Source organism: Mesocricetus auratus, unplaced genomic scaffold (genome assembly GCF_017639785.1).
Source record: "Mesocricetus auratus isolate SY011 unplaced genomic scaffold, BCM_Maur_2.0 Super-Scaffold_100011, whole genome shotgun sequence".
Classification (NCBI taxonomy): Eukaryota; Metazoa; Chordata; class Mammalia; order Rodentia; family Cricetidae; genus Mesocricetus; species Mesocricetus auratus.
This window is the reverse complement of record NW_024429195.1, coordinates 84,018,819-84,043,694: the sequence shown is the minus strand read 5'-3', so window position 1 is coordinate 84,043,694 and position 24,876 is coordinate 84,018,819. Positions and strand designations below refer to the sequence as shown.

Genomic DNA, 24,876 nt, shown 5'->3' with positions numbered 1-24,876 from the left:
TCTGGTCAGTTCCAGGGGTCTCAAGAAGCTGTCTTGAGTTGTTCACCTTAAGGAGCTTCCCTACAGGGTGGAGTGTTTCCTTCTGGGAGGAGACTGCTACACAGCATCATAGACAGTGGCTCTCCACCTTCCTACTGCTGCCACTCGAATACAGTTCCTCATGCTGTATTATTTTCATTGCTGCTTTATAACAGTAGAAACTTGTAATGTAAATATCTGATATGCAACCCCTGTAAAAGGATCCTTTGTCCCTCAGAGGGGTCACAACCCACAGGTTGAGAACCCTTGATCTTACAATTTGTCAGTTGAACTACACCTGGGTCTGTATGATCCAAAAGGGTGGCTGAGCCAGAGTTGAGTAGAATCCTAAGGTAGCAGAGGGCAGCAAATATGATGGTGATCCTGTGACACCTTCCATTGTAATCTCTTTAGCAGAATTTCCTGGGCCACTTTGGTTTTGTTCTTCTAGAGATGTCTTTTCACACTTCACATGTCCAAGCATATGAACTTATAAAATCTTTCAACTGTGTTTTTCTTTCTCTTCTCTCACATCTTGTATGTGGCTAAAAGTAGGCATATGCATCCTCCAATAGTTTCCTTAGGAACATCTTCCCTTAAATGCCCTGTTCCATAGCTCTTATACACCTTCCATAAAGCCCTTGGACATAGGCAAAATGTGCCAAATTCTTGCCACTCCTGTTCCTAATATTGTCCTATATGTCCTTTTGAGACATCATCAGCGTTGTCTTTACTGTCCTCATTTCTAACATCCTGTTTCATAACAAATGAAGCCACACTTAGATTTTGAGTTTCCCTCACAGCTGTTCTGCATGTTCCATTCACAGCAGTCTAAATGTTTTCTAGTCTCTTCCTTCTGATTCTACCTTGTTGCCCAGTTCCAAAACTCCCTCTCCATTTTCAGGTACTTGGTTCAGCTATAGCCAGCCTTCCAGTTTCAATTTTCTGCCCACTCAGTATGTGATTCTATAGGATAGTACTACAGACTAATTTATAGTGAACAGTAATGTGTTTGGCTCACACGGTTAGAAGGCTGGGAAGTTTAGACGTAGGAACCAGTGTCCGTGGAGGTCCTTCCTGCTCCATGTATGGTGGAAGGCATCCCATGGGCAAGGGAGCACACAACAGTTCATACTTGCAGGCATGTGGCCTTTGAAGATCAGTGTTAATCCATGTATGACATAACGCCGTCACTAGGCCCCTCCTCTCAAGATGTTGCTTTGTGGGAAACACCACCAGACCACCACAGTTTATCAAGAATTATATCCTCAGCCTCTGGTTTTCATGGCTTTAAAGATTTTCAGAATCATAAATTATTTTAACACTATAATTGGCATCTGACAGGACATTACTAGGTACTTAAGCATTGGACTTGACTATTTCAGGCAATCTTCGCAATTCCAGTCTGAAGATAGCAGGAGTCAGGATCAGGAACGTTGTCTGCTTGGCTAGAAATGTTCTTACTGCTTAGCTGACACTTATGTCAATGCTGGTGTATCTTTATAATCCTGAACCAGTAGGGTTATTTATAGAAAGAGTTTTCTGTAGAAAGGAAATAAGATTTACAAGTATAAACTAAAGAATCACAAGCAAATTAAAAACTGATTTCCTTGCTCTCTGTGGTAACCAGCCGTGGTGGGACACATGGTTGGCTCCTTTAGGTTCCTGTATCCTTATCTTTGTCTCTAAAATGTTAGCAGTAAATGTCCATTATTCATCCACGTATTTAATTCAACAGTAGGTTACCCTAAGAAGGAATGGCATAACTCTTTGGTTTCTTTGAATAGTGACCCATTGTAATAATGTTGGAAGCTTTACTTGGAGGCACCTTCTCACTTTACTTTTGACCAGTGAGTCTCGGGTTGGATGAGATTGTGTGTTCCTGAAGAATCACTTGATTTAACTGGGAGTTGCTTTGGTGATCAGCTAGGTGCATCTAAGTTTGTGGGTATGAAAAGCATTGTGCTTCTCTAAAGCACACAGAAATGTTGAGGCCATCTAGTTACCCTCACCTAGTTACCCTCACCTAGTTAGTTACCCTCACCTAGTTAGTTACCCTCACCTAGTTAGTTACCCTCACCTAGTTGCCCTCACCTAGTTGCCCTCAGTGCCTTTGCAGTCCAGTTGGTTTGTCCCAGATGACTCGTGGGAACTCAAGATGAAGGAAGGTAAGACTTGGCTTGAAGGCGCTCACAGAAGACCTTTCACCCTGAGACAGGACATCTGAGTTAGGGTTTTATGTTTCAGACAAGTGTGTGAGTTCTGTCCTAGGGTCACTGCCAGCCTTGTTTATCTGTAAGGAAAAAAACCCATGATTTTGTTTTCCTGGTTTAATGTCCAAGGTGATTTGACAAACAAGAGCATATAATCACCTGTGTCCTGTTGTCTATGAGTCAGACAATGTCCCAAACAACCTTTCCTTAGTAAGTAAGTGAAATCTCCCTCCAGCTCCACAAGTTAGGTATTTGAGGTTTGCCTGTATAAAAACTAGACAATTTCTTAACAAAGCAGTGAGTGTATTGCTTCAAACATATGCTTCTGCTTGGATGTGGTAAGTCCCAGTGTAGCACAGATGCTTTTGCCAACAGTGTGAGATGTTTCAATTTTCTGTTAGAGCAGTGTGCCTCAGATTCTACCTCTAGTAACATAGTGACACAAACCTTAGTTGTAAACAATTAAACATGCTTGTTGTATGTTTGCTTTCTCAAAACATCTCATGATCTCTGGTTTGCGGGAGCATTTTAGCAATTTCTGACTGAAAGATTCTGTGTAATTAGCCTACCTCACTGCCCCATCTTCTCCCCAGAAAACAGCTGTGCATGAAGTCACAGTAAGCTATCCACAGATTGGGTTCTAGCTCTTAACCTCATGCTTCTTGTTTTTTAAGTCCTGCACTTCATTCCCTTGTTCATGTTATTAAGAAACTACCAAATGTGCTGTCCAGCTAGGCTATAAGATGAGCTGGTTCATAAACTACCACAGACAAAAGCTTTTTTCACTTTTACTTGGAAAAATCCCTTGTTGGTGTGAGGCCAGTGCAGTAGAGAAAGAGCAGGGGCCAGTCCAGGAGTGCAAAGACCTGGGATCTGTATTTGAATAGAATAACCTGGGCATAGATGGTGGTGATTTTGCTCTAGGACCTGCGCTTGGGAACAGCAGGCATGTGAATGTGGAGGGCTGTCAGTTTACAGATGTTCTAGTTGAATGTGTACCAAATAGGATTCAGTGACTGTGATTTAGCTGACACTGAATATTTGTTGTGAACTTGGTGCTCGATGAGGCACTGTGCCTGCCGTATCCAGGAGATTTAGAAATAGTCACTGCAAGAAAACAGCTGCAGATGCTTCTTGTGTGTGTGTGAGAATACGTGTCCATGCTGGAAGCCTGCTCTGTCACCCCACCGTAGTTCCTTGAGACAGGGTCTCCCACTGTACTTGGAGCTAGGTTGGAGGCTAGCAAACCCCAGAAATCCTTCTGTCCCTTCCCCCAGTCGTGGGATTACAGATGCATACAACTGTGCCCAGGTTTTTAGTGTGGGCATTGGGGGCTTGATTCAGTTCCTCATGCCTGGTACAGCCATGTTGTGCTCACTGAGCCTTCATCTCCTTAGTCTGCTCAGTCCTGTAGTGGAGAAGGAGGAGATGGCCACAGACCTTCTCAGCAGAGTGCCAAGAGCTGTGTGTAGGACGGAGGGAGGCTTCCTGGGGAGGGAGGCTTCCTGGGGAGCGAGCGCTTTCAGGCAATGCCCACCATGGGAAGAGAAATGTCGGTAGAGAATGACAACAGCTCGTTGTCTCCTGTCCCTGCTTCCAAGTGACAGTTCCCCACTGCCGCCTGTCTTTCCATTTGCAGAAACTCAGCAGTTCTCTGCTTGCTCAAGTTTTGACCCAAGAAAACTCTGTGAGTGTCAAGACTAGAAAACGTTTTGGTTGAGACTAGTGGAAATGCCCTTTGGCCTTTTTCCTGTTTCATGCCCCCTGCCCCGCCCCCAGACTTATCCTCGTTCCTATTGGCACCCGTGAGATGCAGTTTGCTTTATAGCTCACAGCAGCGTCTGGATCTCGCGTCTGTACCCTAGTCCTGACCCTCCTCCCGCTCCTGTTTTCCTTGTACTTCTCAGCAATACCTTGTTTCCACTTCTTTCTTCTGGCACACACAGTTTTGTTTTTGTTTTTTTTTTTTGGGGGGGGTTTCAAGACAGGGTTTCTCTGTATTGTTTTGAAGGCTGTCCTGGTACTTGCTCTGTAGACCAGGCTGGACTTGAACTCAAAGAGATCCGGCTGTCTCTGCCTCCCGTGTGCTGGGATTAAAGGCATGCACCACCAACGCCCGGCTTGGCACACACAGTTTTAAGTAACCGTACTTGAGTACTGTGAGAATAGGGTCATCCCTATGTTGTTCAGTTACTATAGGTACTCCGTAAATATTAACAGCGTCATTAAGAAACTGTAGAGGCATTCCCAGTCATATGCATTGTAATGGTTTCTCTCTCTTCTGGCATTTGTGAAAGTATCCCATCCCTCACTGAAGTGAACTGTCTCTATCCAGGGTTGGAAGTGCCTTCTCCCTTGGGCAAAATTTCCCTTTTGGTGTCAGCTATATACTATGTTCATATCAAGGCAAATTTCCTCATAGCCCTGGCTGGTGTTCTTGAGCCCAGGGCTGGCATTCATTTGCTGTAATCTTTCTAGATTGTGCTAGGCCTGACTCCTTCCTTGGGATCCTGTGTGATGTCCCAGAGAAAGCACGTGACTTAGAATCTAGGGGCTTGTCCCATGGTGGAGTGAATCTCCTAGTCCCCCTGAGTCTGCATCAGAACCCTATGCTCCTAGGTATTTAGTAAGTTGTGCTAGGTGCTTTGTAAATTGTTAAGTGCAAACCAAATAACAGGTCTTGGTCTTTCTGCTGTGACAGTTCGTATGAAAATGTAAGAGATACCTGGTAGCCCAGAAAGACTCATCGGTCTTTCCTTCCCTTGAGAGGCTCACAGAGGTACCAAGAGGTTGTTTGAGCACCCTTATTTTTTTAAGTTGCGTTCTTTGAATTTTCCCTGTGTATGTGTATAGGTATGTGTATACTGCTTGTGGAGGGCAGAGGGCAGTTTGTGGAAATTAGTTCTCTCCTTCTATTGCGTGGATTGCAGGGATTGCACTCACATCTTTGGGCTTGGCAGCAAGTGCACCAAGCCATCTCACCAGCTAGACTTATTTTATTTAAAACAACGCAGTAAGAACAGTAACTATACTTGAGTGCTGTGCAAAGAAGCCCTGTGATACGGTTAATCCTCCAGTCTCCACAAAACCCTGGCAGTTCAGTCTTTGATCTCAGCTTCCCCCAGAACAGAACAAGGAGTCTGCCAGGAGCCCCACAGCAGAGAGCACCTGTGCTCTGTGTGCATGTTCAGGGTCTGTCGTCCCTGGAGCTGCTGCACATTCGCACTGCATGTGGCCTTGAAGCCCCTTTTGTGGAAGGAGTCTTGGTCAGGGTGCTGGGGAAGGGAGAAGGAATTTCTTGAGACTTTTTTCATATACTGTCACAACTGTGGGCATTATATTACCCATGTTGGAAAAAGGATGTCAGAAACCATGTTGGTTCAGGGTCTCTCTGTCCCTTGTCCTCCCCCATCTTTCTGTCTCTGTGTCTGTCTGTCTATCTCTCGTTCTCTCTCCACACCCAAGGTGATACAAGATGCCTTTGAATGGTGAGAAGCAGTGTGTGAACGAAGATCAGCAGAGTGATTCAGAGTCTTCCCGGTTCTCCGAAAGCATGGCTTCGCTCAGTGACTATGAGTGTTCCAGGCAGAGCTTCACCAGCGATTTCTCCAGCAAATCCAGCTCTCCTGCCTGTGAGCAACAGGGAGCAAGGTGGGGCGGCAGGGGTGCCGGCATTGCAAGATGGCTTTGGAAATTCACATGTGTGAGCAAATCACTCTTTTCTTGATACACAGACTAGCATATCAGAGGCACCATGCAGTCTTTGTGTCCTCAGGAATAAGTTTGTAAGCTGCTTGTTTTATTTTGAGCCTGTCTCTAACCTGTTTGGTTTGAGCATGGATGTAAAGCCCCCTCCCCTAGCCTTGTCTGTTTTGTCTCCAAATGGTGGCCACACCCCTTCTTGAGGTTATCTTGTGCAGATTATGATGAAGTCAAATTGGTATTTTCTGTTTCACATTGAAGGAAATTTGCCTTTCCGGAAGGGTGGACAGGAAGTGAAATAATCTAAAGAGGGTTTCCCTACTGATTTCATACGGTGTTGTGCAAACTCCCCCAGATCAACCCATGTGGGGAATTGCTACACTGTGGGTTGTAAGAGAGCCAGAAGAGCAGCTGTCACTAGGGAAACAGCCCCCCCCCTTTTGTCTGTGGACACAGGACATGTGTCAAGCAGATGCTTTTTTTTTCCTTCCCGTTTTTCCTCCACAAGATTTCCCTATTTTAGCCCAGGCTGGCTTTGAACCTGTGTCACTTTCCTCCTCAGCCCCCTGAGGGCTATGGTTGTAGGTATGAACCACTACATGGCTTTGCCTTTTGTTTTTTAAGTTTTGAATTAGCATTTTGTCTAGAAAGTATGTAACACCTTAAACTAGCAAATCTAAGGTAGGAAAAAGCAACTGATGTTCAATAAGATCAGATGCCCACTTGAAAACAATTAGTTTTGTTTATTAAAATTTTATGTTTCCAGTTTTAAACTTAGAAAATTTATAGTAAAGAGAAAAGAAGGGATTGCCTACAGTGTCACCCAAACATGACAGACAGCTGCCAGCACTTTGCCAAACCATTATCCTTCATACTGATGTGGACGCTTGCCCCTAGCATTGTACCCAAAACACATACATACTGTGATAGAATGTTTCCAAAACACAGTCCTTATGACCACTTGTGTGTCATACAGGAAACATATTTATACATATTTATTGATTTGTCATTGAACAGTCATTTTTCATCTTGTTTTGTTCTTTTATAATTGGGGTTTTATGAGCATCCTGATGCACTGAGACTTTCTGGATATCATTGGATGATTGGATCAAAGACTACAGATGTTTTTCAGGAGATTCTTGAGGTGGAAAATCCACAGCAGCTATACACTTCTGCATCTTTTCTCATTCCTGGCACTTAGGAAATCTGATGTTCCTGGGATCAACTTTCTTTCTCATCCTCCTCCCCCTGAGCACTTTCCCGGCCTCCTCGAAACAAACAATAACAGCACAAGGGAGAGTACTGTGCCTTTCTCACAGTTTTGGTTGTGAGTCTAGCCTTTACGGCTCTGCCATCTCTCCAGCCCGTCTGTGCCTTTCTTTATTTGAGGTCGTGAGTTTTAATTAACTGAAGCTGATATTTTGCAACAGTGATTTTGCAAACTTGATTTATTAGAACAATTCCTTGGTATAATATCGATAAATAACTCCAATTCCTTACTATTTTCCTATTGAGTAGATAATTCACCCTCTCAAATATATTTTGTTATGCTTTAATTATGTATAGAGTTCCTCCTATGTTCTTTATTTAAATTACTCAGTGGTGGTGGTACACACCTTTAATCCCAGCACTTGGGAGACAGAGAAAGGTGGATCTGAGTTCAAGCCAGCCTGGTTTACAGAATGAGTTCGAGGACATCCAGGCCTATAAAGAGAAACTCTGTGTTGAAAAAAATTAAAAGAAAAAAATTAAATTGTTGTAACTAATCACCTCAGAAAGGGGCTAATATATGTATCAGTGAAGTCAAATGAATTAACAAATGACAGAAATTGGAATTTAACTTCAGCCTTACACTGAATTGCCTCTACACTTAGGAAGTATGCAGCTTTATCTATCAATCTACTGTGCTTAATACATGAACACATATATCAATAAAGCATGGAAGCCAATTTAGGTTTTTAAAAGATATAATAGGCCTATATTAAGGAGTTTGTTGTAGGAACATTTGAAAATTCATTGTAAATATGGAAACGGAAGCTACAGAAGGAAGCTTACACATTTGAAGTCTTTACAAGGCCACCTTTCTTTAGTGTGTGTTCTCTGACTTGTAAAACCATGGTGCCTACCTGAGAATGAGCCTTGACTCAGGGACATTAGATGCCAGCTTCTCTCCTACTGCAATAGCTGATTTCGTTTTTCTTTCAGCAACAAGCCCTCCCAGGGGTGTAATGTTTGATGATGTGATGGCTGCAGCCAAGAATTTATCAGACATGACTCTCGCTCATGAAATAGCTGTAAATGAGAACTTCCAGTTGAAGCAAAATGCCCTCCCAGAGAACAGGTAACCCGGAAGCCTGTGTGTATATAAATGATGCTAAAGATTCTCTCTGTGTGTGTGTGTGTAATAAGTGTGGTGACGAGTTCTGTGGAAATGTGTTGACTTTAGGGATCAAGCAAGGTGGTCTCTCCTGTGAGCTCTTCCTGGGATGCCTCCTCTTTCAGCAGTTTACTCCTGGCTGACTTAAATTGGGACACCTGCATAGCAGATGGCAGCTATTCAAAGGCGTGTCTCCTTGGGACCAAACTGTCCTGTCCTTTGCCTATACCTAAAATACAGAGTTGTATATAAGACTGTCTACTAAGTAATGATATGCCTTTCTTAGGACAGAATTTTTTTGAAGTTATTGAAAGATTTGCTAACGAAACATTGTAAAGTTTAGGGGAAAACAACATGAATCTCTAAATGAAAAAAGTATTATATTGTGCATATTGGGTATTTTTTAATATTTGTGTGTGTGTGTGTGTCTGTCTGTCTGAGTATGTGTGGACATGGAGGCCACAAGAGGATATTTGATTCCTCCAAGAACCCAGGTGTTTGTGGGACAGCTGACTTGTTAAGAGGGGTCTGAGATTGACTTCCTGTCCTTGTGATTACACGTCTTAACCCACTAAGACATCGTTCCAGCCCAGTGTCTGTTATTGTGTGATGGGCTTGTGGGTAATATTATATGTTTTGGGGTTTTTTAATGCATTTTCTAAGAAATCTATAGTGAACACGTGTCCTTCAGAGCTCATTTTAAATAGTCCTTTTTTTTTTTTTTTTTTTTTTTTTTGCTGTAGCCTTGCTGGTCAAGTGAAGCGTGTTGTTCACCAGGCTTTCTGGGATGTCTTGGAAGCAGATCTCAGTGCTGAGCCTCCCCAGTATGAATATGCCATCAGACTGTTTGAAGAAATCAGGGAGGCAAGTTGATGCTTGTCCTATTAATGCCTTAACACTGGGGTCAGTGTGAAGGATACCATAGATGGATAGCTTATAAACAGTAGACATTCCTTATAGTCTTAGAGACTGGGAAGTCTGAGACCAAGGCACCAGCAGATCTGCTGCCTGGTAAAGGCCTATTCCATAGGAGAATCCTTTGTCTTTTTCCTCACATGGCAGAAGTGGGTAAAAGAGCCCTCTGGGGTCCCTTCCATAAAGGCACTAATTCTACCCATCGTGACTGTACTCTTGTGATCCAATTCCCTGTCAGCACTGGGTTTCAGCCTATGACTAGGGATGGGTGTGCAAATATACTGTAACAGTTGGTTTCTTCTCCCAAAGACTGTTTGGTATCTTCACTGACTTTAGAAGACTGAGCAGTCAGGTACCAGTAGATTCTCTTATGAACTTCCTATAGTGGGAGGTCTAGGGATACAGCAGCAGACAGAACTCAGGGCAGAAATCTGAGCACAGAATAAGACTTTGGAGTTAGACCTGGCTTAGTTATGGGCTCACCCTCTAAAATGTCTGCGTCTTGAATGTTTACAGGGTCATAATAGGAGCTAAATGTCTTTTCGGTACATTTACAAGATGCTTGCTCTTTACATGGACTGTGGCATTATTCTATATACATGTTCTCTAACTCACCCCTGATCACAAAGCTTGGAGAGCAGAGGGATGTGATTTGCGAGCTTGGAGTCCACTGCATTATGAGTACTCAGTTAACCATTGGCTTGTATGGTCTTTGTGTGCAAAGTAGTCTTCATGGACTTCACTGGCAGTTTTCATCTACTCAAGTGTTTTTGGAGCCATTATGAGCAACCTGTTCCTTCTTCCCCTCACTGAAGACTTTTGGAAGTGTTCAGGTTCTGCTTCCTTGTCAGTCTTCATTTTGAAGTGTCTGTCATTTACCACAGTGGTGGCTTTGGTTTCTCTGGTTGAGCTATCTTCTAAGGTTGAGACACTGGGTGTCTCTGATGTACTTGGTTGAGGTGTGAATGGGGAGGATTCTCATCTTCACCCATAACAGTGCTGCTGACCCTCTTCCCTGTGCAGATTCTCCTCTCTTTTCTCATGCCTGGTGGGAACAGGCTTCACAACCAGATATGTGAGGTTTTGGACATTGACCTCATTCGAAAGCAGGCTGAGCACAGTGCTGTTGACATCCAGGGTCTGGCCAACTATGTCATCAACACCATGGGGAAGATGTGTGCTCCTGTGAGAGATGAAGACATCAGAGAGTTGAAGGCTACTACCAACATCGTAGAGATGCTGAGGTTAGCATTTTGCTGAATACATTTCCTTACAGTGTCTTCACATCCATTCAGAAGAGACTTGGAGCACCAGAAACATAGACAACTGGCCTTCCAAAGGAGTTTGTGACACCAGGGGAAACAAAGCAATACAAAGCAAAAACAGAAAGCAAAAAACAAACAACAACAAAAATCCCAGGGAATCAGACAGTCCTTGACAGACTGAAGAATTTTCTAGCAAAGTTCTTAGTCTGCCTTCAGTGGGCCCTATGATATAGTAATAAAAACAGAATACCTGGCCCCAGGGCTTTAGAGTGAAGGGGAGAGACAGCTCTTGAAGAATGTACTGTGCTAATTAAACAGTTGTTCTTGTGCTATTGATGGAGGCTTAGAGGGTTACAGAGCTTCAAGCAAGGGTATTCTAATGTCCCCATGTTAGAGGAAGCCCTCTGCATTGTTAAGAGTCATTAGCTGCTCTTGAATTCTCAGTGATTTTGTACTGGTGTCTGACTCTAGGATTTATTGGTCATGCAGTTCTCCACTTCCCTTTTGGGGACCAAAGCTCCTCTCTCCTTGGTTGTCTCTCACTTAGCTTGTGATAGTTTCTCCATTCAGCTACAAGTTGAAAGTGACGGTGGAACATAGATGAGTAAACTCAGTGACAAAGGGCATAGGCCCTTGACTTTGACAAGCCACACATTCTCACCCAGATTGAAGTAGGGTTCTGGAAGTTAGTTCCTGTCTGGAGATACTTGCCATAGCCTCAAATGTGCCAGAGATTGGTAGTCAGCCATCCAGCTCTGCTACAATTTTTCCAAGGATGTGATGTTCACATTAATGTGTGAGCATCTTGTCAGTCTCTGTAGACAATAACTTACTCATAATCTCAAAGGACATACTGTGAACCACCTATTGCCACCGAGGGAGACTTTTGTTTTTTTATGAATACAAGTCATATTGAGAACCGAGTCTTATGTTATAGTTTTAGAAACCAAGGAGATAGAAACGAGTCTATATATAGAAAGTAATTTCATTTGTAGCCTGTAGCAAGTTGACAGTTTTTCAAGGTGACACTTCACCTGTCTGTAAAATGGACTTTATATGTCTTTAGAATTGTTTTGAGTTCTGGAGACTGTAGAAGCTCTTATTCCAGTCTCCAGGGTCAAATCTCCAGTGGTGACATTGGTCATGGGTACCTACTGAATTCCTTTTTTTTAATCCTCCGAGTTTAGGTAGAGTTGCTTGCATAAGCATGGGTGGAGGCTGTTTGCTGTAGCATGAGTAACTCACGAATGGCTACAGCCATTGAAGAAAATGCTGCCTCCTTTCCCAGCAACATTAACTGATAGTGGCTCCTAGGCCAGGGTGTAACTTCATGGGTACCTCCTGTGTCCATGATGGAATATTGAAGGGCCCAGTCTTGTACCCTTTACCTGCTGTAAAAAGGGACATCTCTGTCTGATGTCATCACTAATCTATGAGTATAAACATAAATATTTAGAAGGCAGTCTGACAATGTGTTTTTAGCCAAACAATAGTAGGTTCATTCTGTGGCCTATGGCCTTCTAAGTCATGGGATTTGATTCAGCTTACAGTATCAAGTGTATATTCATCCTCTGAAATAGGCCTTAAATTCAATCAGAATGTAGTTGTCTACCCCACAAATAGCCATGCCACTATTGCCCAGAAGGTCTGTATTGTAGCCTACAATGCTCACAGCTAGATAGAACGATTGCTGAATTTTCTTCCCCAGAAGCTGGATACCACCTCCGACACTACATACACTAGCTTCCAGGTTGATCTCTCTGTCTGACAATCAAAGTGTATAGGCTCTTCAGCAGTAGACCATGTCTTTCTGTCTAATTCTGGTGGGCAACAAAGAACAGTGGCAATAGACTATGTTTTTTTGAAGAAAATGTTGGGACCTTGGCAACAACTCAGAGGGAGATGTCCCTTTCCTGACAGCAGGCCTTTTGTTTAAAGACTCATGACTTCTGGGAGCAGCATTACCCACTCATGTTTCTTCATTACTAGCTTTTTTAAAAAAATGGGGACTTTAGTTAGCTTATAAAGAAGTGGATTTTCATATGATTTTTTCATGTGTCTTCTGTTCTTGTAATATACCCATGCCCATCCTCCTGCCCCATCCCTGTTTAAACCCTTTCACAGATCGCATCTCCTCGTCCTCAACTTCCATATCCCAGTTGTTTTACTATCTCACCCACTTGGGCCTTCTGCAGCCTCCTGGCTCTTTTCTTGTTTCTTGACCTTTACAGACAGACACATGACTCTCAAAAGTCTAACCTAGGGTCCTCACATGAGAGAAAACATGAAGATTGTCTTCCTAGATTGTCTTCACTCAGTAGAATGTTTTTCAGTTCCATGTATTTTCTTAGACATTTCATAATTCTATTTTTTAACATTTGACTAAAATTCCATAGCATAAATCAGTGTTTCTCAACATGTGGGGTCACACCCCCTTTTGGAGGGGGGCAAGGTTGAATAACCCTTTCACAGATCATCTAAGACCATCAGAAAACACAGATGTTTATATTATGACTTTTTGTTTTTTTTGTTTGTTTTTGACAGGCTTTCTCTGTGTAGCCCTGGCTGTCCTGGAACTCAAAGTTAGAGATCTGCCAGCCTCTGCCTCCCAAGTACTGGGATTAAAGGCATGTACCACCACTGCCTGCCTACATTAAGCTTCTTAACAGTAGCAAAATTACAATATGAAATAGCAAAGAAAATAATTCTATGGCTGGGGTCACTGCCACTTGCAGAACTGTATTAAAAGGTCACAGCATTAGTAAAGTTGAGAACCACTGGTATAAGTGAACCACATTTTCATCCACCCGTCAGTTGACAGGTAAGTAGGCTGGTTCCATTTCCTGGCTATTATGCAAAGAGCATCGATGAGCACGATTGCTTCCTGAATTTGTTTTCATTATCTCACTGCTGTTCATAGCACACTTCCAAGGGGATGTCTTCTTCTCTTGCTCATGGAAAATTGAGGCACGGAAATGCAGAGGAAGTATGCATGACCATAGATCTGGTCAGATGAAAAGCTGCATTTGAGTAGGACTCAGCCTAACACAGCTTTTTCCTCTCAATGTCTCACCGCCCTGCCCTCATATTTACTCAGATGTTTTCCTTCTTTCCTTAGCAGTCCTTATCACTGTGTCCAGGCTCCTGAAAGCTACAGCTGTGGATGAGCTGGTGGTGTGACAATACTGCCACAGTAGATTACTTTGCAATGTCTGGAGAAGACGTTGGAATAGACATGTATAACCTTCCTTGGAAAATGACCCTGGTGAATGACCGTTGACAGCTCAGCACTATTTTCAAGAGGTTTATCTTATCTAGCCTGTGACACATAGGCAGTAGTTGTCAGTTTCAGTTTAACTTCTTAACCACTTCTCATTTCAATTTTGAAATTTTTAGACAAATATTCCGTGTCTTGGACCTCATGAGAATGGACATGACAAATTTTGTCATTAGGAATATTAGACCTCACATTCAACATCATTTGGTGGAATATGAGAGAAACAAATTCCAGGAAATTTTAGAAGAAACTCCAAGTATGTATAATACAGTGTGTGCTTGTATCAAAATATGACACTAACTTTTACCTGTTTGTGTTATGTTAATGTTAAGCCGCTTAAAAGTTGGTATCATAAACTTTCAGGGTTTATTTGTTTGTTTGTATTTTTTGTCCCAGGAGATATGCTGAACAAGTCTTATTTTTCCATTTATTTATTCATAAAGGTTTATTGAGCATCTGCTGTATCCTATTGGGAAGGTGCTATGGTATGGAAATAGATAATACAGAATGAAGTTGTGGTCACCAAGGAGCTGACATTCTAGTAGGCATAATAAGTAAACATAGACTGTCATATATATCATTTGAGAACAGACAGTAGCAGGGCAGGAGTGAGGGAAGAGGGTGTTTGTAGAAAGGATGAGGCAAGGCTTTTTCAGTAAGTAACATTTGGGCAGAGTTTGCTAAGAACTACAGAAGGGGTATGCACAGGTACTGCGTTAGCCTCACGTTGCAGGGCCATGTGTTCCAGACTAGTGTTTGTGGGGCTGTGATTGGGACCAGCTGAGCAGCCCCGGGTCTGTTCCTGAGTTGGGGAGTGTGGATGAGGGAAGGCTATCTATAGACATTAAAGGAAAGATGGAGACATAGGAGAGAGTCAGGAGGGTAGTTTCAGTCCATACTGAAAATGCCTTGTTTATTCATACATTCTCATAAGTAACCAATCAAAGGTGGGGACAATGGCAGAAGACTTCTATTGTCACGTATAAAGGGCAACTACCAATTGCTTTCCTTAATCCTAAAGATACTCCGTAGCTGTAAGTACTACTTGGGCATCAGGCACTTCATAGCTGCACATAACATCCTAGCCTTCAGGATGAGCAGGATGAGTGTAAACTTGCCTGGGTCCAAGTCTCTTCTTATTTAGATAGGAACCATCCACCACCGAGGCCAGGACATCCTGCAGCTGTTAAGCTAATTTTTTTTTCTGCTTTGGAGCCTGTCCTGGAACTAGCTCTTGTAGACCAGGCTGGTCTTGAACTCAAAGAAATCCACTTGCCTCTGCCTCCCGAGTGCTGGGATTATGATTTTGAGCTTTCTGAACTTGTGGCAAGATGGAATGGACTTCCATATACAGGTCCTGACATCTGGGGAAACAGGGAGCTGCAAGGACAGGCCCTGAAGCAGAAACTGGCTTTGATGTTTGACACTGCAAGGCAGGTGTGACTGGGGGAAGATGGGCAAGGGAAGGAGGGCTTGGCTGATAAGATTTCGGGCATTCCTGTTTTCATGCAGAGTCATTGAGAGTCATGGGCAGGGAAGCAGCATGTGAGTTTACTTTCAGGGCATGGTTCCTACATGAGAGCAAAGAGGGCAACAGAGCTGTCAGTTGTGTGGCCTAGTGCTTCTTGGATCAGAATGGTGGTGGCCTGTTGCAGATAGCAGTGACAGAGGAAGTGAGGTCGGGTTCTGAGTGTGCGGTCAGTGGAGAATTCCTGCTGGAGGTTGGAAGAGGGGAAACAGAGGCATTGAGGATGACTCATAAAGATATTTGGACCAAGCATTGGGTTTGTAGTGGGATGGGGGAAACTTGGGAAATAAGGGTGGGAGTTTTAGATACATACACTTGAAAATATAGTTTGACGTTGGCATAGAGATGCCAGGTAGGCATTTAGGTGTGAGGGTACAATGTTGGGACCATGGATGCTGGGGTTCTTCAGATTAGCAGGTTCAGCCAATTTGCTTACATAAGCCAATTTCATATTACAAGTATATGAAGTTGCCTCCCACTTTATAAATAAGGAAACTGAGGCATGAAGAGGTTAAAGCATTTGCTTCCATATAAAGTATGGAACAGGACTCACCCAGGCAGACTCACACAGTCCATGCACTTACCATCCTTGCCACATGGGATGAGATGGCCTTAAGGAGTAAGTCCCAAGGGGACTGGCCTGGGACAGATTAGCATTTAGAGGTGACATGAGGAGGATCAACAATGAAGACTATGAGAATAGCCAGGGAAGGAGTATTCGAGCTAGGAAGAGTGGCATCCTACAATGCAACTAGGGGAGCATGAGTGGATGAGACAGGACCTTTAAGTAATCAAGACAGATGAAGGCCAAGACTTGACGTTCAAGTCTCACTGAAATTCTGAGATGCTGGCAGTGCCATTACCATCTATTGACATACGAAGAAACTGAGGTTAAGTTATAAGTCCTAAATCTACCAAATGGATGCTTTTATGAGAACTGTGATACAAAAAACAATTTGCTTCTAGTGGGAAATCTTAGAACTGGGTCTAATATAAAACAAAGTGAGTTTTGCCCGAAGGCCCATAGTGTAGTAGAAAAATTGCCTCTAAACCTAAATCTTTCTGGAATAGTCTTCAATATTTCATTTGGCTTACGATGTAGAAGATAGGGAATTCAGAGTTAGTGGAAACGCTTGTGAACAAAAGGGAAATGAATACTAATTGTCATGTAAATCAGTGCTCTTCATCAGGGTAGTCTTTGCCTGGCCACCACTGAGCTGTGCCTAGGGACTTTTGACTATCCTATTGTGGTGATGGGATCATGGTACTCTGCTGACATCTAGCAGGCAGATTGGTCAGGACAGCCCTACAGCAAAGGGTTATCTCACCTCAAATGCCAGGGGTGCTGAAGCGGACTTACCCTGTCATAGATAAGGAGTCAAATCCATTTCATGATGATCTAAGGGATTTCTTTGTGCTTTAAGAGAGCTGGGTCTTGACTAGACAAGAACATTTAGTGGCAGCTAAGCCCCTTGGGATGGTTTCTTATCTGAAGCTACCTTCTGTTCTTCATACCATCTTCTCTTGTCTGGCATAGGCGGCTCACTGAACAGGTGGTACTTGCTAAGACACTTGTGGACAGCTATCAGGTCACACAGGAAGTGCATTTGGGGACATTCTTCTGTCCTTACCCCTACTTTGTCTCATCCTTCTGGAACAGTCCTTGCCTGACACTGAGGATTGTGCTGGGTAACTGGTTTTCTGTTTTGTCATATTTCTTACATGGCATTCCTGTGGAGAGTTGAGTTTTCTTTAAGGGGTTCTGCTGAGATTACACTTTTTCAAGCAAAAACCCTAATTGGTGTTTACAAAACAGATCCACATTCTGTGTGCCACATGTTGTCTGAGGTAACTTTAGCATTGATCACACAGCTGTTCTGAGACAGAGACATGAGTTCAGGCCTCCTGGCTTCAAATACCAAATACAGTTCCAGTAGAGACAGTCTCCCCCACTCCCTGAGGTGTCTGGGGAGCTGAATGAGTGAGCATCACAATCGCTAACCCTTACTAGACATTTCCTCCTTGCTACAACGAGTCTCAGAGCCTTGTATTGTTCATTTCTTAAATCCTTACCTCAGCTGCAGGAAGGGTTGGTCTCCATCCAGTTTACTGGCGTGGAAATGGAATAGCAGATGTGAGTTAGCCAAGACACAGTGCTAATGAGGGATCAGACTGACTTAGCCCCTGGCCACTTTACTGGCCACTTACCCCGCAGTGGAGAGTGAGTGCCTTACACAGCTTCTGGGTCAGGCCTTGATTGCTTTGGAATTGGGTTACCTTAACTGAGATTTCTAGTCTGCAATGCAGACTTGACTCTACAGTCATGTTCTTTCACATTCCATGCATGGCTTTCTGAGCTGGGTTGGGGGCAGACTGTTGCTGCTCAGCCACTCTACTGGAAGGGACATTTGTTCTCACCAAATCGATTGCAAGGAATAAGGTGCCTCTCTGCTTTCCTGTGTGCTGTTTGGAAATTTTGAAATGGGCTGTATGGGTATGAGTGGCATTCAGTACTTTCTGGGATTGCAGATGCCACCACTATGCCTTGTCTCTTGAGAACTTTCTTCTTGACTTATAGACACCCATTTTCTTTTTTGAAAAATAATATTTTTATTTTATGTGTCTAGGTGTTTTGCCTACTTATGTCTGTGTACCACATGCTCACCTGGTGCTCATGGAGTCCAGAAGAGGGCATGAGATGTTCCTGGAACAGGAGTTACAGACAGTTGTGAGCTGCTGTGTGGGTGCTGGGAACCGAAATCAGGTCCTCTAGAAGAGCAGACAGTGCTCTTTTAAATGACGGAGCACCTCCAGCCCCCAGACACCCTTCTCCTTGCATGTCCGAGTCTCAGTGTGTACATGTGCAAAGAGTGGGCTGACTTGGAGCTCTGAGAGAGTCATGGCACTGTCTAAGGACTCTACCCTTGTGATAACATCTAACTTGATTGACTTCCTAGAGGCTTCAACTCCACGTGTCGTACCCTGAATTAAGGCTTGAAGATTCGGACAGTCAATCTCTATTCATGACTTATTGCTTGATTAACTTGATAACGTGGTTTCAGAGTGTAAGCTTAGGGTAAGAAGGCAACTAGTAAGAGGTAACATGAAGGGAGTCTCTCTCTCTCTCTGCCTCTGTCTCTCTCTGTCTCTGTCTCTCTCTGTCTCTGTCTCTGTCTCTGTCTCTCTCTCTCTCTCTCTGTGTGTGTGTGTGTGTGTGTGTGTGTGTGTGTGTATAAATGGAATGATTAAGTTCCCTGATGTCTATTTTAAATCACATACATAGTGAGTTGCCTGGAGCTGTGCACATACATGAAGAATGTATGTAAAAACTGATGAAATCCAAAAACTAATTTCCTGTTGACAGGGTGCTGTGGTTATTTATGATGTTGCTTGCAGCTAGCAGTTGGTAGCAGCTAGGTGAAGAGCTTCCAGATATCCTGGTTTTCTGGGTTTTTACTTCTTAAGAATTGAACTATTTAAAAAGAAAAAAAGTTGTGAAGTTATTTTTAAAGGCCCCCCGAAAGCAGAAGAAATAAACTGTGAATGGTGACAGTATGGATAATTTCAGAAACATGTTAGATACGAGAGGATTCCGTTTAAGTGGACTATAAGAGACAGCACTAACCCTGAGGTCAGGAGTTGAGAGCTGAGTACAGTGAGCTGAGAGGGAGATGAGAGACTCAGGGTGATGGAAATGGTTCTCATCCGTTTTGGGATCATAAGTGGTCAAACTGACCAAAGTGGGCACTTTACAGTGGGGCGTTTTACTTTATGAAACTGTATGGCGTGTGTGTGCATGCACGTGTGCGCGTTCATGTGCGTGCGTGTGTGCGTGTGTGTTGCGTGCCTGTGTGTGCGCGCGCGCGCGTGTGTGTGCGTGTGTGTATGTGTGTGTGCGTGTGTGTGTGCGTGTGTGTGTGTGTGCGTGCGTGCACGCATTTCTATGTATGGGAAACAGATGATTTTAAAAGCAAAGGTAAGTACTAGGCACCTGTTACTTCCTGAGTATCTTAGCATTGTCTGTAGCTGTGACAGTCCTTGCACCTGTGTCCTAACGATGGGGACACCATATACCCTGTGCTGCTGCCACACCCAGGAGGAAATCAATGGCGGGGGAGGATGAGGCTCAGACAGAGGTCTGGGCCCTTCTGGGTGCAGATGGAAGTGGAAGTGGGGAGCATGGGACGGCATTCAGGGAGACTGGTGGTCCTTGGAAGTGTTTTTCTGGAACAGGAAGAGAAACCCAGCTGTGAAACAAGACATTATTGAAGGAACTGGGGGTGAGAAATCACAGAAACCAAGAAAAGAGAAGGTTCCAGGGGATTTCCTCAGATGAGACGCTGCTAGAGAGTGGCTAAGAGGATGAAGTAAACATGGCTGTGGATTTAACAACTAGAAGATAGCTGGTAGCTAATTAAAAAAACTGTGGGGAGACTGTATGTTGTTAGTCCTCTAGTCTATACTTTGTGTCTTAGGATATGGCTCAGGAATTCATTCCACAGACCTAGAGAGGCATGTGGGAGTAATCCTACCAGCCGTTCATACTTTCTGCATTTAAGTGGTCCTCAAGACCCATGGCCACTATCCCTAAATGATAATATTTCTCCTTTCCCATGATTCCTCTCTGTTTTCCATGCCCTTGGCCATTCACACTCTCCACTGGACTGCAGCAGCCTGCTATCCCCTCATCTACTCGGCCCTCTTCTCGGTGATTTTCCAGCAGATAGATCTGACTGTGTCAGTCCCATGTTGAAAAGAGTTATGCAGGGAGTTCTTATCTCCCATAGCTGATGTTTGTAACCTAATTCTAGTAAGAGGATGAAAATGATTTAGGAATATGGGAATATAAGCATGCATGTGGATCTTGGCAAAAATATAGCTGTAAGTAGGCACCCAGATAAATTTAGCACCACAAAGGGTTTACTATGTCGAGTCCAAACTCAGGGTTATTTATGAGCAAGTCTGGGGTCAGCTGGTCTCTGACTGCCAAACCAATGCCATCTCTAACCCCTTAGGACCATACATATATGATGAGCAACTTCCAGAACATGCCAAACACTGCCATTTTAAAGTCTTTATGTGGGTATTCTCCTTGCTAGCATGCCAGGCCACCCTTTCTTCTCTCTGCCTTCAGGGGTCACTTACAAGTTCTTTCTCATGAGCACGCTGAATAGCCCCTCTTCTCTCCTGCTCCTCTGGCACTCATGTACCCTGTTAGAAGCACAGTTATCTGTCTCTCCATATGGACTTAGGGGCATGGCTGTGTCTTCTCATTCATGCCTGGGACCTACGTACAGTCTGTCATGTAGAATAATGTAAACAAAAGGACTGATTTGTTAAAAATGACTAAGTGACTTTTTTGCTCTTAGATGCCCTCAGTCAGACTACAGAATGGCTGAAAGAGTCTATAGATGAAGAACTCCTTTCTGAGACTGTTGTATCTCCTGGAACTGAACAGAGTCCCACGGCAAGCCTAAGCCCTCTGTTGGTGCTAAATAATTGTTACTTGAAATTACTTCAGTGGGATTATCAGACAAAAGTCTTACCAGAGGTGAGTGGCTTTCCCTCCACCAGGGTGTCCAGCATGTGAATTCTTAAGTCTTATCTCTGACTCAGTGTGGCAACTAAAATCAGATAAAAATGAGAGTGTGGATATGACATTGCTTATTCTATATTCTCATGGCATTGTGCTTCCTTTTCTATTTTTACATTTTAAATAAATATGCTAGACACTCGTGACAGATGGAACACGGCTTCAAGAAGTGACAGAAAAGCTGACTCAATTGAAAATGATAGCCTGCTTGTCCCTAATTACCAACAACATGGTGGGTGCTGTCACAGAAGGCCTCCCTGAGCTTGCAAACAGGTTAAAAAGGATTTCAGCTGTTCTACTCGAAGGCATGAATAAAGAGTAAGTTCTTTATGTGCGGATTTGCTCCCTCACATGTGAAGGTTCTGCATGTGTTTCCCAAAACAGGCAACAACCTTGGCCTTGAGGACGCAGCAGTCACTACTGGCTTTCAGGTTTCTCACGCCTTCTTTGCATAGTGTCCTTTAGCATCTCAGAAGTTCCAGATGTCCTTTCATGGGGAGGCAGAGGTGTTCTCCTTTCAGTGGTGTGTGTGGAAAAAGCATGACCAGAAATGCACAAAGCCATGTGCAGACCTGTGTTGTCAGAGGCTTTTCCAGATCTGTGGGTCTACTCTGTCCTTTTTCTTTTATAAGGTAATTATTGACTTTAATGGAACCAAACTATGAAGGTTTTAAAATAGAGACACTTCTGTCAAATGTAAACCTAATGAAAGCTTTGCTTTCAGGTCTATCCCACTGAGACACTGTCACAGTCAGAAGACAGGTCTTGTCACTGTCTGTTCCTGTGGCTCTCACATGACTCAGCACCCATGCTGCTTTTAGCCTATGTCCTCTATCCTTACCATTGAAGGGACATGCACTTGTCCTCCCATCTGTTAGAAAGAACATGCACCATGTGATAAAACCTGGAGTAGGAATCTTAACTGCCTTGGGATCCATACTTCTTATTTTGGGCTGAAACTCAAAGGATAAGTTTGTCTTGGGCTGTGTGGGTGGAACCATGCAGACTAAGCCTTGGCTTGTCTCACTGTACAAGGTCCTACCCTTTAAATGACTCTGATACTGATCTGCCACACGTGTTTCAGGACCCAAGACCAACATAGAAACAACACCTTCCTCTGTCTTTGGAGTTGGTCTGTCTCTATGTCTCTTCGCATTGGGAACTGTTGCTTTCCAGAAATGTTCTTTTCACTAGGTGTTTTCTTAGCATCCAGTGCTGCCAAGTGCTAGTATGAAGCAGATAGAAACAGCATGTAGAAACTAAGGCTTTCAGATCAGGTGACCAGGTGAGACTCAGCTCTGTGATGGCCGTATTATGTGTGACTGAGAAGTTCCTGAGCATTATTTTCTCATGTGGGAAGAATAACCAGGGCTGAGAAGAGGGCTCAGTGACTGAAGTGCTTGGTTTACACGCGTGAGGGCTTGAGCTTGGGTCCCGCAGCACCGTGTAAAAGTCAAGTGTGAGGGACTGTCTGTCACCCTGGGGCTGTACAGCTGAACAGAGAGAAACGGAACTGGGTGCTATCCAAACTAGCTAGCTCCAGCTTCAGTGAGAGAGCCCAGCTCAAGGAGGAAGGGGGAGAGTGGCAGAGGAAGACACCTGAAGTTGATCTCTGGCCTTGACGTGAGCATAAGTGAGCATACTCCTCCACCCCACATACACAGAAAAAGAGTACTCATCTTCCCTACTTTGGGGCTGTGAGAATAAACGAGGAGTCCTGTGAGACTCTGCATAGGTGTCTGGCACACAGGGTATACTCAGGTATGGTAGTTATTAATAACTGTTGGGTGTTACTTCCCTGTTTACTGGCTGTTTCATATAATGCAGAAACATTCCTGCCCAAGTACTCACCCTATAGAAGGAGTAACAGCATTTGTAATATAAAACAAGTACATGACCTCAAGTCACCATAGGCCCAGAAGTGATTTGCATATAATTTGGTGATCTGTCACAGAGACAGGCAAGGTTTTGCTTTTTATTGTGAATAGAAAGCCTTGGCCAATATAAAAATTTAATTTTTTTCCTGTAGCTTAAGAACTTACTGACTAAAAACAGGAGAAAGCTAGAGCTCTACTATATAGTGGTTTAAAATATCAGGAAGAAAAGATTGACCAAACGATCTATCCTTGGGTGACAGAGCCCCAGAGGTAGGCCAGTGTGAGGGGCAGACGTCTAGTTAAGGTGGGGCAGCAGTGATGCTGTGCCGCTCCATGCTTCTCTCTCCTAGCACTGACTGTTCACTTGTCATCTGCTAAGAGCTCACTCAAGCACATAGCAAGTCCTAGAGCCTGGATCCGAACCAAGGTCTTCACAGCATCAGACTTAAGTCCTAATTTTTCCATTATATTACCTCTTATCACTAGGCTTTCTATAGTTCTTTAGTTCATATTTTTCACAGTGATACATAAGAACCCTTTCTATATAGTGATATACTTTTCAATTATTCCTTAATAGTACAGACTAAAACACCCTCACTGATTCCCTCTTTTGTTATTGACTAAATGACCTTATGTCTAGACTGTGTGTTTGCTTATTTGTTAGTTATTGGACAGTAGTAATGGGAATTAACTGCCTTTGGTTATGATCAGTTTACAATTTCAGGTAACGTGGCCTCTCAATGTTTCTGTTTTTGACTTGTGCTATAGATTTACTCCTATAGGCAGAGAAAAATTAATTTTTCTACTCAACTTTATAAGCTCATTAAATCTATAAGATGGTTAAAAGCATGTGGCTGCTTGTTCAGATGACTTGGGTTCAGTTCCCAGTACATACATGGCATCTCACAACCATCTATAAGTCTAGTTCCAGAGGATCTGATGACCTCTCCTGGCCTCCATAGGCACTAGGCATGCATATGGTACACATACGTCCTTGCCCGTGAAACACTCATATATGTAAGATAAATCTTTCAAAACGTGTATAAAAGAATCCACTCACACCAGTGGGTTTAAGAAGCAAATGGATATCTTCTGTCCCTTTGCTATCCATGTGAAGATGGGGTTTTACATGCATACCTTTGCTTTTCTGAGACACTGGCTACACAGCTGCATGGTCCCAGCACTTAGAAGTTGTTATGTGAGAGCATTAGTAGCTGGGAGAGGCACCATTTTCTGATCATTCCAATAAAAGCAATCATTGTTGCTGTAAGAAAAAATTGGCAAGCATGTGCAGTAAGTATATTTTAAAACAAACAAAAAATGCCTGAAGACCTAGACTTGGCCTGATGCAGTTTGCTCTGTTTTCTAGGACCTTTAACTTGAAGGAAGCCCTGAATTCTATTGGTGTTCAGACTTGTGCTGAAGTTAATAAGGCCCTGAAAGAGAGAGGCTCGCCCACTTTAAATGCTGAGGTTCAAGCTAATCTCATCGGTCAGTTTTCAACCCTTGGAGAGAAGGACAATCCTGTCTGTACCTTGATGGGTGAGTCCACATTATGTTTAAGCCAGTTTCTGCTTGAGTTTCAGTTTGCTTTAACTTGCTGTATCTGACATTGTTTAAGTATCAGCCAGTTAAACACAGAACTAAAGGCAATTCAGATTTTGGATTTTCAGATTAGGGATAAGTAATCCATGAAATCCATTCCAGAACTCTATAGCCAACCAAACAAAAAGCCCAAACATTGCAAAAACTCCTGTGCTACATCTTGAACTGCTGTTGCTGTGAGGAAACCCTGACCAACAGCAGCTTGGGGAGGGGAGGGTCTATTGCCCTCACAGGTCCCCGTAACAGTTCACCATCCAAAGCCATGAGGGCGGGAGCCTAGAGGCAGGGCCTGATGGAGAGGCCATGGAGGAGTACTCTGACAGGCTTACGTCTATGGCCAGCAGCACAGGGGTGGCCCCTCCCACAGTGGTTTAGTCCCTCTCATTGTCCACTAGTTGAGACTGCAGCCTGACCTTACAGAGGCATTTTCTCAGTGGGGTCCTCCTCTCTGATGACTTTAGCTGTGCTAAGTTGACATAAACGAGTCAACACAGATACTTGGCTCT

The 24,876-nt window shown here is 43.5% G+C and overlaps 1 protein-coding gene across 2 annotated transcripts in view; it reads left to right on the top strand.

Moving 5' to 3' along the window:
• Tcp11l2 (t-complex 11 like 2) overlaps positions 1-24,876 on the top strand; it is a 34,988-nt gene that overhangs the window by 3,861 nt on the left and 6,251 nt on the right. Inside the window, exons 2-9 of one of the 2 annotated variants that reach the window (XM_005083787.4) lie at positions 5,697-5,863; positions 8,139-8,274; positions 9,054-9,174; positions 10,249-10,469; positions 13,887-14,023; positions 20,665-20,846; positions 21,025-21,206; positions 24,135-24,307. In XM_005083787.4, the coding sequence (XP_005083844.1) occupies positions 5,707-5,863; positions 8,139-8,274; positions 9,054-9,174; positions 10,249-10,469; positions 13,887-14,023; positions 20,665-20,846; positions 21,025-21,206; positions 24,135-24,307 (1,309 nt within the window). In that variant the 5' untranslated portion in view covers positions 5,697-5,706. Of the gene's footprint in view, positions 1-5,696; positions 5,883-8,138; positions 8,275-9,053; positions 9,175-10,248; positions 10,470-13,886; positions 14,024-20,664; positions 20,847-21,024; positions 21,207-24,134; positions 24,308-24,876 lie in introns of both variants that reach the window. The other variant, XM_013123362.3, reaches the window with a different exon arrangement.